The sequence below is a fragment of the Carex rostrata genome, chromosome 1 (genome assembly GCF_964058835.1).
Source record: "Carex rostrata chromosome 1, lpCarRost1.2, whole genome shotgun sequence".
Taxonomy (NCBI): domain Eukaryota; kingdom Viridiplantae; phylum Streptophyta; class Magnoliopsida; order Poales; family Cyperaceae; genus Carex; species Carex rostrata.
Genome location: NC_135918.1, coordinates 18,469,325 through 18,481,875, shown reverse-complemented (window position 1 = coordinate 18,481,875; position 12,551 = coordinate 18,469,325). Strand labels below are relative to the sequence as shown.

Here is a 12,551-nt window from a genome sequence, read left to right as displayed (position 1 = left end):
CAACGGTGGCTTAACCAAACAGTAAAATCAAAAGCTACCATTGGATCAGCGATTTTCAAAGTGTCTTAATAAATAGTAAAAAAAAATCTAAAAAATGTAAAATTCGGTTGCCTCACACATTTTAATATGGAGAACACATCTAACGTTTAGATCGATCATTTGGACTTTAAAAATTGAAAAACGACTTGGTTGTACAGGAGGCTAGTAACAATTGATTGTATATTAGCCTATCTATCTCCCTACCTTATTAAGGAGCTTAATGTCTAGATCCTGCAAGGGTTGTGATTAAAAGTTAAATTTTCGGAATTAATATCAGCCATTCAATTTTCAGATCAGATACAGCAGAATTTTCTAAATTTTACTCTTCAACACTTAAGACCCCACTGTTCACGCCACATAAGATCCCTAAAAACCTAAAACAATTCCTGGCGCTCCATCTCTTCCCTCCGCTAAAAAAAAATTCTCTCCGCTCCGTCTCTCTTTACTGTTCTCCGTCTGGCGCTCCATCTCTTCCTTCCGCTAAAAAAAAAATTCTCTCCGCTCCGTCTCTCTTTACCGTTCTCCGTCCTCCGCTAAAAAAAATTTATCTCCGCTCCGTCTCTCTTTACCGTTCTCCGTCTGGCGCTGCATCTCTTCACCCCACTCCGCTCCGTCTCTTCACCCTTCTCCGTCTCTTCACCAAACCTTTTTAAAAAAACGCGCGCACTCCGCCCTCCTCTTGCCTCCTCTCACTTTCACGCCAGATGCAATGGAGAGGCATCATCATGGAAAGGAAAATCAACCACCACTTAACAATGGCCAAAACAATTCAGATGCAACAGAACCGACAACATCAGGTATTTTGATAGTAGGCGGATGTTGATCAATCTCTTAAACATACTTTGGAAACGTTCAAAGAAATTGACATTGAGTTAAGAATAATTGGCAGAAACATCAGAAAGAAAAGAAAAATAAGAGGAATAAAAACGATAGAATGAAACCTGAACGCAATTCTATAGTAATTTATTTTCAGGAAAGCTTAAATTTTAAGGGCCAAGATTTTAGCAAAGTTATTTTAATTTCATGTAATGCTGATTAATAGATACAAAAATATTTAATTTTTCTGTCTCACAGAGAAACGATTGAAACAAAAGAGAAAGTACTTCAATAGAACATATCAAGAAATGAGTCAGGAAAAGAAACAAGCCCTTCTACTGAAAAATCGTGCAAAGAAGCAGCAGCAAACAGGGCAGAGTAGCAATTCTCCCATACAAAGTGCAATTGCAACATCTCCTCCACTAAGCGTGCGTTTTGATGGAGCTGGTACAATCATATTTTGTTTTTCAATCGTTAAAACAAGTGTAAGTTCATTTCTTTTATCAAAAATTATATTGAGTTGGATTTCCTTGTAGGTGTACAAACATGCCGTAAGAGGGTATACAGCAGAGCCAAGAACCAACCACCGATGCTGATACAACAAAATGACAGTACAAATGAATTTGATAATATTACTGAAGGTATATGTTTATAGCATTCCATAACATTATTTTACAAGAATTATTAATTTAGAGTATTATTCTTACTAACAAATAAGAATCTTACAAATATAGAGGAAATCAACATAATGGATTTGTGTGAAGAATTTGTTGCACCTGTCATCACTGATCGATGTGAAGGTACGATTGTTATCCCATCATGAAATTTTTTAATAAAACGAAGTTGAGCCTCCTCTTGTCTGGTTTACCTGTATCCTTCCTGGTACGAGCTTGTATGCTTGCTGGTACAAAAACATAGTTTTAGCTTGTTGACTTACAACTATGCATAGCACAGATTGGTCCATACTATGGATCAATTATTTCGTTGTACAGACCCAGAAAATAATGAAGAGGACATTCATATGAATATAATGAAAAAGGAATGTCTCTATTTGAAATTTTCTGTGATTTATAATCGATTTTAGAAGTTCATCTTTTGAAATTGGGACTGGTTCAGGAAAATTGCTACCAGCCTGAAATTTGTCAGTTACAAAACCACCTGTTCATCATAGTCCCTGAGCCATAAAAATTCTGAAATTAATTAGGCATAAAGTTCAAGTACTGATGGTCATTTCCATATAAAGAACTCCAAATTTGGCCCAGCCAATTGCTCTCAGAAAAAATCACAAATCAGACTGTCAGAATAGAGAACTGCTGGTTCCTGAAATTTGTCAGTTACAAAACCACCTGTTCATCATAGTCCCTGAGCCATAAAAATTCTGAAATTAATTAGACATAAAGTTCAAGTATTGATGGTCATTTCCATATAAAGAACTCAAAATTTGGCCCAGCCAATTGCTCTCAGAAAAAATCACAATTCAGACTGTCAGAATAGAGAACTGCTGTTTACCAGCAAACACTCCTTCAAAAAACCTTTAATCATAGCATGTTATTCCTTTAGTGAGTATGAGGAACTTCATCTGAGCCGAAGCATCAGGTTTCTTTTTCTTTGAAAAGAAGGGATTTATCTTCAAACAACCTAAAAATGTTAATGCTTACTCCATAATTTAAGAAGACTCCAATTTTTCTAACCGTCTTTTTAAATCTGTTTAGATAATTTTGATGATGGCGAATGCAGCTACAATGCATCATCATATGATAATGCTAATACATCCGACCCATTTGATTTTGTATATCAAGACCTGCCCTCCACGCAAAGTTTACTCAAGGAACCAACCTACTGCATGTTTTGTGGGGCCAAAAAGTTCCAGTACGAAATCCCAACATTCTGTTGCATGAATGGGAAAACCCAACTAGCAAGCTCCAGTGTGCCTGATGAACTTTATTATCTGTTCACCACTAATGACAAGATTGGTGTTGAGTTTAGACATCACATAAGGTCCTACAATACCCATTTCTCATTCACATCATTTGGAGTAAAGGATGCAAAGCGAAAGAAAAATAACAACCGTGGTGTCGGTCTGACAAATGAGAATTCAAATTGCGGGGGAGTGTATAACTTTCGTGTTCATGGACAGATATATCACTTCATTGATCAATTGGTGCCGAGAAAAGGAAGGCTACCAGAGTATCTGCAACTTTATTTCTTCGACACAGAATTCGAGTTGGAACATCGACTGCAAAGGATGCCAAGCCTTGATAAGGAGATAGTAGCAAAGCTGATGATAATTCTTTCCGCTAATCCATACACCAGAGTGTTTAGGAGCCTTGGAGAGTTGCGCACACTTCACACTTCTGGAATAACGCTAAATGCCTCCGCAGATCTTGATCAGCGTGTCTACAATAAACCAACAACATCACAAGTGGCTGCGGTTTGGGTTGAGGGCAATGGTGATAACAGTGCATTTAGAAGAAGCATTGTTGTATTTGGGAGGTCATTTCGATCCAGTATCGTTAATTACCATTTTGGATGCTATGATCCATTAGGATATCCATTATTTTTCACAAACGGTGAAGTAGGTTGGCATCCAAACATTCCGAGAGTGGGTGTCTCTATGGCGTCTATTACCGATGAAGATGATGGTGATGAGGCTGAGCAAGGTAATTAGCTGTCACGATTCTGGAAATATTTATACCCTGAGCCTATGCAAAGAATAGCTACCGAAAAAACAGAAAAAACCAGAAATAGACCTTCCTGAAATACCCTTCACGTTCTAGCAGCTTGTAGGCCACTAAGCCTTCCGAATTAGAATATGATCAGAATAGAAAGGTTATAGAAAGTTATTTTATCTTTCCAACGCATCTTGAATCATCTAATTCCGTAGCCGAATGAAGAAGTTATGCCTAGAATGAGCTGCAGTACGCAGCAGCTAATTCCAGAATCGTGACAGCAGAATCGTGACATTGCAGTTGCAGACCTGCTATTCCCACTATAAATATTTGATTTTTACTTCCATTGTTTAATAGACAAATGAAGGCAATGTACCAGTGACCCTTTTTAAGGATCTGAGGCAGCGACTCTATGTTCCACAGCATAATTGACAATTGCAAATTACATTTTAAGAGACCAGCTTATCTGGTCATTGTTTAACATGATTGACATACCTTTGCTTTCATTACAGAGCTGTTTGTTAAGTGCAATTTTGTGTAAACATTGACCTGAAAAATTATCATCTAATTTGATTTTTTATATATATTGTATTCATCAATGCAGGGATCACTGGAAGAAGGGCTAGGAAAAAGGTTTCAGCAAGAGAATATTACTGCTACAAACTCCAGATACGAAGTGGGCGGAATGTGTTGCTGCTGGGTGGTAGGTTGCTACAACAATATGCTGTAGACATGTACGTAAAAATTGAAACTTCACGATTGGACTGGTGCCTTAAAGAGCAACAACAATTTAGAGCGGAAATATTTCAAGGTATCGTCGATATTGTAACTGCAGGCGAAGGCAGAGCTCGCATGATTGGCCAGAGAGTAGTTCTGCCATCATCTTTCATAGGTGGTCCCAGAGATATGAGGCGTCGGTTCATGGATGCCATGGCATTGGTTACACGGTTTGGGCACCCTGATATTTTTCTGACCATGACTTGCAATCCAGATTGGGAGGAAATACGTAGAGAATTATCCCCGGGGCAGCAAGCGCAAGATAGGCCCGATCTATTAGCCCGCATATTCCATTCAAAACTTGAAGATTTGAGAGACCGGCTTTATAAGAAGAATTTTTTTGGAGTTGTTGCATCACGTGTGCATGTGATTGAATTCCAGAAGAGAGGACTGCCTCATGCACACTTCCTTATTATATTGAACCCCAGGTATAAGCTCACGAATCCGGACATGTACGACAAGTTTGTGTCTGCTGAAATTCCCGACCCACACAAGTATCCTGAGTTGTACAAGTTGGTCGTCAAGCACATGCTGCATGGACCTTGTGGTGCCTTACGACCCGGATGTCCTTGCATGAAAAGAGGGGGGTGCAGATTTTCATTTCCAAAACAATTCTCAGAGGTCACCATTCAAGGTAGTCTGGCATTTTAATATATTTTTTTTCATTTTAATATATTTTGGTAAGATGACCTAAAATTCCTGCGAAGAAAAAGCAAAAGAAAGCAGTAAGAAAATATGGAATCAGTTGGAGAATAAATAAATCAATTTATGTCCCACATATTCATGCCATACCAGTAATCTGAACAATATACACCGAGTTTCTTTTTACTTTCTGAACTGAGACTTCTCATCAAGGATGCACATCCTCAGTCAAATTAGTTTACCAGATGTATTCCACAAAATCAAGTGCGTGGAGTTCCCATATCGGACTACCATACAAATCTGGGTATAAATATTTGCACAAATATGACAGAATTATGCCCTCTACTATGTCAATAAATCCACAACAGTTAAGCATTCATTTGTCAAATTAAGCTTTAATTTTAACAAGCTAAACCCTGGTATATTGCATAAAATATTAAAAATTAATGAAGATAATTTCATCTCTTAATAAAAATAATTAAAATTAGAGAAAGAGCTAACCTTAGCAATTAACTTGAGATTCACTTTGTAATGCCTTGACTTACATATCCTTTTGTTCTTCATTTTTTTTAAATTGACAAACTTAGGGAAAGACTCATATCCTGTATACCGGAGAAGAAACAATGGACGGAGAGTGAGAGTTCGTGGGTCAGAGTTGGATAACAGATGGGTTGTTCCTTATAACCCACAGCTACTTGCGCGGTATAATTGTCATATCAATGTTGAGGTTTGTTCAAGCATTCAAGCGGTCAAATACCTTTTCAAGTACATTTACAAGGGCCATGATCGTGCACAATTGGCTGTTGAATCGACATTAGGAGAGAGCCAAGTTAATGAGATCAAGATGTTTCAGGATGCTCGGTGGGTGTCAGCACCTGAGGCAATGTGGAGAATATTTGGTTTCCCACTCAGCGAGATATATCCATCAGTTCGTTTGTTATGGCTACATTGCCCAAATGAACAAACAGTTCGATTTGCAGATAATGAAAACCTTTATGATCTTACAACTGATGAAAATGCACAAAAGACGATGCTCACAGAATTTTTTGAGACAAACAAAAATGACCCAGAAGCAAGGAGGTACCTTTACAAAGAATTCCCTGAGCATTTCACATGGAACAAGACTAATAAGAAATGGAAGACACGACAGCGAGGAATTGAAGTGGGCAGAATTGTCACAGCTAACCCGTCGCATGGTGATCGATATTATTTACGCATGATCCTTAACCATGTCAGAGGTCCAACTTCATTTGCCGATCTTTTGACGGCTGATGGAGTGCTACACAATAGTTTTCATGAATCTGCTGAAGCTAGAGGTCTCATTGAAGTGGACAACAGTTTATCGAGCTGTCTCTCTGAAGCAGCTCACTTTCAGTTTCCATCAGCTCTACGAAGATTGTTTGCCACCATATTGGTGTATTGTGAGCCAGGGAATGTGCGTGCTTTGTGGGATGAACATTTTGACGAGCTATCTGAGGACTACCGAAGGGAATACAATTCTCCAGACCTGATCCAGAATATGGTTCTAAAGAGCATCGACGATTTCTTACAATCAATGGGCACGAATGTTAAATTGTATGATTTACCAGAGATGAGTGAATTGGGAAGTTATAATGGGAGCGAAGTCCGCGAAGTGGCAGATGAGATGGCAATAGGAGTTGATGAGGAACATTTGCGTTTGTGCGACTCGCTGAATCCGGAGCAGTTGGACGCATTTCATGACATTATGCAATGTGTTATCAACAAGCAAAGTGGAGCTTTTTTTATTGATGGACCCGGAGGAACCGGTAAATTAATATATCAGCATATTTTGGTTTACCATAATTTAATTTAATATCTGTAGTGGGCATAGCAGGTCTGCAGCTGCAATGTCACGATTCTGGAATTAGCTGCAGCGTACTGCAGCTCATTCTATGCATAACTTCTTCATTCGGTGACGGAATTAGATGATTCAAGATGCGTTGGAAAGATAAAATAACTTTCTATAACCTTTCTATTCTGGTCATATTCTAATTCGGAAGGCTTAGTGGCCTAAAAGCTGCTAGAACGTGAAGGGTACTTCAGGAAGGTCTATTTCTGGTTTTTTCTGTTTTTTCGGTAGCTATTCTTTGCATAGGCTCAGGGTATAAATATTTCAAGATTTTCCTACTTCTCTCAACCACAATCAAAGCTTAGAAATCCCTAATATTTATACCCTGAGCCTATGCAAAGAATAGCTACCGAAAAAACAGAAAAAACCAGAAATAGACCTTCCTGAAGTACCCTTCACGTTCTAGCAGCTTTTAGGCCACTAAGCCTTCCGAATTAGAATATGACCAGAATAGAAAGGTTATAGAAAGTTATTTTATCTTTCCAACGCATCTTGAATCATCTAATTCCGTCACCGAATGAAGAAGTTATGCATAGAATGAGCTGCAGTACGCTGCTATTTCTGGTTTTTTCTGTTTTTTTGGTAGTTCTCCTTCTAAATTTCACTTCTGTTTTCAATACCGGCCGCATACCAGTTTTCTGTACTGTCACCGGACCAGTATGAGAAGCCTCCCTGTTTTACAACAAATCTGCTTGTCAGCGAATTACTCTCAACTGTACAGAAACATAATTATCAATATCTTTCCATGCTTCTTGTGAAAACTACACACTGTCAAAAGTGCAGATTTCCTAACCTTTCAAACATAATTTTTTGTACAAATCAAAACTGCATTTTCTGTACAATTGAGATATATCCATTCTTAACTGACTGCAAGTTCACTTACTGTTTCTATTTTACAGGAAAAACATACTTGTACAAGGCATTATTAGCAAAAGTACGATCTATGAATCTTATCGCCTTGGCAACTGCTTCGTCCGGCTGTGCAGCAAATAACATGCCAGGAGGAAGAACATCACATTCTCGGTTCAAAATACCTTTGAAAATTGAGAACAACTCTATTTGCAATATCAAGAAGCAAAGTGGAATTGCACAACTACTTCGGTTGGCTACTCTCATCATATGGGATGAAGCCTCAATGTCAAAGCGACAAGCAATTGAAGCACTTGATAGAACAATGCGAGATGTTATTGGAGAAAATCAACCCTTCGGCGGCAAGATCATTATTTTTGGTGGTGATTTTAGACAGGTAATTTAATTTGCTGATTAAGGAATTTCGAGGAATTTTTGCATTTCAAAAGGTGATACCAAACAGAATAAAGTATGTACCCATATCATCAAAATAAATACAATACCCCAACAGATCAACTTTTGATATCCAAAAACCCCTATCTTGTCTAACCAGAAAAAAAATATCACAACCATTTCCTAATACATTATCTCATAATTATTGCAGGTGCTCCCAGTTGTTAGGAAAGGTACTAGAGCACAAATTGTTGATTCCAGTTTAAGAATGTCTCTTCTTTGGTCATCGATCAGGAAAATACATCTTACCCAGAACATGAGGGCTTTGTCTGATCCGTATTTTTCGGATTATTTGTTGAGAGTTGGCGATGGAACGGAAGAATCGTTGGATGGAGAATTGATCCGCATTCCTGAAGAATTGATCATTCCATACAATTCAAAAGGTGACTCTAAACAGGAATTGATAGACTCTATTTTTCCATCGCTCCATCTGAATGGCGGTTCTTCAGAGTATATCACTTCTAGGGCCATACTATCAACAAGAAATGTCTATGTTGACGAATTGAATCAACAAATGATTGAGACATTTCCAGGAGATGAGATGATTTACCACAGTTTTGACAAAGCGGTGGATGATACAGCGAATCACTACGCGATGGAATTTCTGAACTCTTTGGCTCCGAGTGGGCTGCCCCCCCACATCCTAAAATTGAAGCTTGGTTGCCCCATTATATTACTACGGAATCTTGATCCATCAAATGGCCTGTGCAACGGCACAAGATTGATATGCCGTCATTTTCAGAAAAACGCCATAGATGCAGAAATAACTGTTGGACAGCATGCTGGAAAAAGAATATTTCTGCCAAGAATTCCAATGTGTCCATCTGATGATGAGATGTTTCCTTTCAAGTTTGTGCGGAAGCAATTTCCTATTCGGTTGAGTTTCGCCATGACAATCAACAAAGCACAAGGACAAACCATCCCGAATGTTGGTATTTACCTTCCCGAGCCTGTTTTTTCGCATGGCCAATTATATGTTGCATTGTCAAGAGGTATATCCCGACAAACGACAAAGGTGATGATAAAACCTACTGACAAAGTTGATGCAACGGGAGTGTATACCAAAAATATTGTTTATCGAGAGATCTTCAGCGAAGAATGAGGTAATAAATTCTTACAGACTGATTTTGATTAAATCAATCAACTTTGCTGGTTTTATCCTTTTTATTACCTAAAACCATATGGTTTTATACAAATTACTTCTTTCGTGTTTACAGGGACAGCAAACTCCGATCAGTCATCAGATAACACATCAGAAAGCTTTTCTTTGGGAGTGGTAAATGGGGCTCTTCGTGTTTTTGAAGTACATGGACAGAGGATAAAATACTTTATGTACTATAATTCAGGGCTCTCTCTCCTTCTCGCTGCCTGTGTATACATATACACTTAATTTGATGATTTTAGTTGCTGTTGTTTCCTTTTGGGAACATATCATTTTTCAACTTGGTTCATATAAATGCTTCTTTGTACAACAACTCTCAGATTTGTGCTCTTTTAATCAAATAAAATGTGGAAGCATAACTTTTACATGTGATAGATACATTCTCAGAATATGGTTCCGTATATTTTCAGAGCAGCTTTACTTTTCTCTTTTAATCAAACTTGGTTCCGTACATTTTTTTCTTAGTTTATTTGATATTCGTTATTTTTAGTTGTGATAGATACATTTTCAGAATATGCATATCTCTCCTCCTTATCCTGCATATCCCGCATACTTAATTTGAGATAGTATCATATATTTAGATATCATATCTGCTATTCTCACGAGAATATTTATTAAAGACATCATATCTGCAATTTTAGACATCATATCTGCAATTTTAGATATCATATCGTTAATTTTAGACATCATATATTTACTCTCACAAGAATTGCTTAATATAAATACTCTTATCGACAGCATCAATATGCAAGTCTAAAATTGCTCCCTCTCGTGAACTAAGACAAACAACGTCGATTACAATCTGCTCTTCCACCTCTCGACACTCTCGTAAATTAAAATAAGGCAAACACCCTCATTTGCTCCAAGATGGATCGCCAGCACCAAGAACAGAGGTACTTTCTCTACTTTGTTCTAATATTTCACTACTGTTACTATTTTTCTTTTTCTTTGACAACAAAATAAAAAAAAAAATTCTCAAACAAGAATACAAGGAAAAAAATTACCTTCTTTCGTTTATTATTTGCTAATTTATGTATGAGTCTTCATCTTTCATTTATTGATGTTTTATTAATAAGATGTGTTATTTTAATTAGATAGGAATCAAATATCTTTGCCAAAAATGTGGCATTTTCAATTCTTTCTGGTATAATTGTTCTGATATTTTGCCTAAATATCATATCCTTTCAGACCTGGATATTTTGTGGACAATTTCGCGAGCTTGATGGACTATCACTGCATTTATCATTGGTGGGCTATCACTGCCGTGCGAGTGCACTTCATGTTGGAGGTTGATATCGGTAACGATGAAAGACGCCTATTCTTGGTCCTCCTTGACAATGCCGTAAGAATTTCGTTGTTATACGCTTTCCAATTTAGTTACCTAACTACATACATAATAGTTTTTATTTATGATTATATGTTCCAATGCAACTCGCAATTTTTAACTCTCGATTTTTAAATTTTAGAGAGAGAAAATGTTAGCGAGGGTTCCATGTCAAATGAGATCATACGTACAGGCCAATATAAAAATTGGTGATATGTATCGCATGGAACACTTCCGTGTCGAACCCCTTCCATTGGATGGTCTCAGATACGAGAACTATAAAGTCACGAATGATGATTTCATGATTGCTATTGATGAAAGGCGAACCACTCTTGTTACTCTTCAAGTCGATCCAAATTTTGCAATTTACCCAACGCCACAACCCATAGATCAAATTAAGGCGATACCACGCGGCAAATATCTCACAGGTAATTAACTTGTGACTACCTATTTAATTAAATATCTTAATCTTAATCTTAATCTTAGCTATCATTACTAAACTATATAATTGGCAACATATATTGACTTTGTTTTAGATGTTCTCGGTCAAGTGAGTTATGCTGACCAAGTGAATTTCGTCGAATGGAGAGGTCGAGAACTTGTGCCTTCCGTTAAGATATATCTATTTCATCCGACGTGAGTAATAATAGTAAACAACACTTACTAATTATAATTTGAATATTTCAAATCAAACATTAAAGGTTCACATAATTGCTTACAATGTTTTCAATGTTTAGAGGAACTGTCATTCCATTGTTGATGGTAGGCAAACCCTTCGAGAAAAACCCGGGAGTCCTCCAAGCTATTGAACAAAAGTCTATTATTTTCGTCACTCGGGTGAAAGTACTTGTTGATACACCATGTATGTAACAAATTTATATCTTTTATGTTTATTTGAAATTTTAAAAACTAAATTTAAACTAAATAAATAAAAATATTTTACAGATAATCATTTGCTTGCCACGGATATTTCCACTGTCCATTTTAATCCCCAGATGCCAGAATACGAAGAGTTGAGACTTAGGTACTTCTAAAATTAAAATATCAAAATACTCTTTGTCTTAACTTAATCAATATTAATCAAATTGAAGTTCCTTGATTAAAACAGTTTGTTTACTATGTACAGGCTCAACATGCCGTGAGGTGCTACCAAATTTGGTGTCAGGCTGTCAGCGTATTGAAATTACTTACTTCAGTACTTTTAGGTTGTTTGTTTTGTTTTAGCTTTGTATGTTTATGGTTTTTATTAGAGAATGTTATATTTTTTTATTTCTATATTAAATTCAGAAATAATATCTTTGATTTACATTCAGCGATATTTATTTTCTCTATTTTTTATGAAATTTTTTTTTTAGTAAATTAGGTTTTCTACTACATAATTTGCTCCCGTTGCTGTGCACGGGCACGATTACTAGTATATATATAGAGGAGGGTTCAAATGCCTCCATTTTTTGTGCCTCCATCATGCCTCCATTTTTAAAAACTTTAATAACTCAAAATTTAAATCTTAAAATTCAAAATAAAACCGTTGGATATGAACTATATCATTTTATCTATGCACATGTAAAAAATTATGGCATTTCAACTTTGTTTTGATTGTCATCTTGAGCTTGTAAAAATGTATACAAATGTGGATAATTTCTAGACGTTGATTTTTCAACTTATTGATTCATATAAAAGCAAAATCAAAATGTGATAATTTTTTATGGGCACATAGAAAAAATAACATAGATTACATCTAACGGTTTTATTTTGACGTTTAAGTTTTAAACTTTAAGTTATTTAAGTTTTTAAAAATGGAGGCATAATGGAGGCACACAAAATGGAGGCATTTGAACCCTCCTCATATATATATATATATATATAGAGAGAGAGAGAGAGAGAGAGATGGGCTATGGTGCATTGCAATGCATAGGCCATGGTGTGCATTGGACCATAAATCACCGATTC

General features: G+C 36.7%; 1 protein-coding gene and 1 long non-coding RNA gene across 2 annotated transcripts; both read left to right on the top strand.

The window, feature by feature from the left end:
• Nucleotides 1–748: 748 nt before the first annotated feature.
• Nucleotides 749–9,477, top strand: LOC144571294 (uncharacterized). Its single transcript, XM_078320565.1, has 10 exons — nt 749–836; nt 1,114–1,302; nt 1,392–1,496; nt 1,590–1,655; nt 2,568–3,515; nt 4,129–4,935; nt 5,531–6,730; nt 7,713–8,059; nt 8,267–9,218; nt 9,333–9,477. The coding sequence occupies exons 1-9, from the start codon at nt 749–751 to the stop codon at nt 9,215–9,217; spliced, it is 4,701 nt and encodes a 1,566-aa protein (XP_078176691.1). The 3' UTR covers nt 9,218; nt 9,333–9,477.
• Nucleotides 9,478–11,160: 1,683 nt separating this feature from the next.
• Nucleotides 11,161–11,989, top strand: LOC144548015 (uncharacterized). Its single transcript, XR_013509212.1, has 4 exons — nt 11,161–11,237; nt 11,339–11,463; nt 11,547–11,625; nt 11,728–11,989. It is a non-coding gene; the product is annotated as an uncharacterized LOC144548015 (long non-coding RNA).
• Nucleotides 11,990–12,551: the final 562 nt, after the last annotated feature.

Coding starts and splice junctions, on each gene's coding strand:
- LOC144571294 (XM_078320565.1), top strand. CDS start 749: ATGGAGAGGCATCATCATGGAAAGGAAAATCAACCACCACTTAACAAT. Junction 1,497..1,589: donor ATTTGATAATATTACTGAAG/GTATATGTTTAT, acceptor TTACAAATATAG/AGGAAATCAACATAATGGAT. Junction 1,656..2,567: donor CATCACTGATCGATGTGAAG/GTACGATTGTTA, acceptor AAATCTGTTTAG/ATAATTTTGATGATGGCGAA.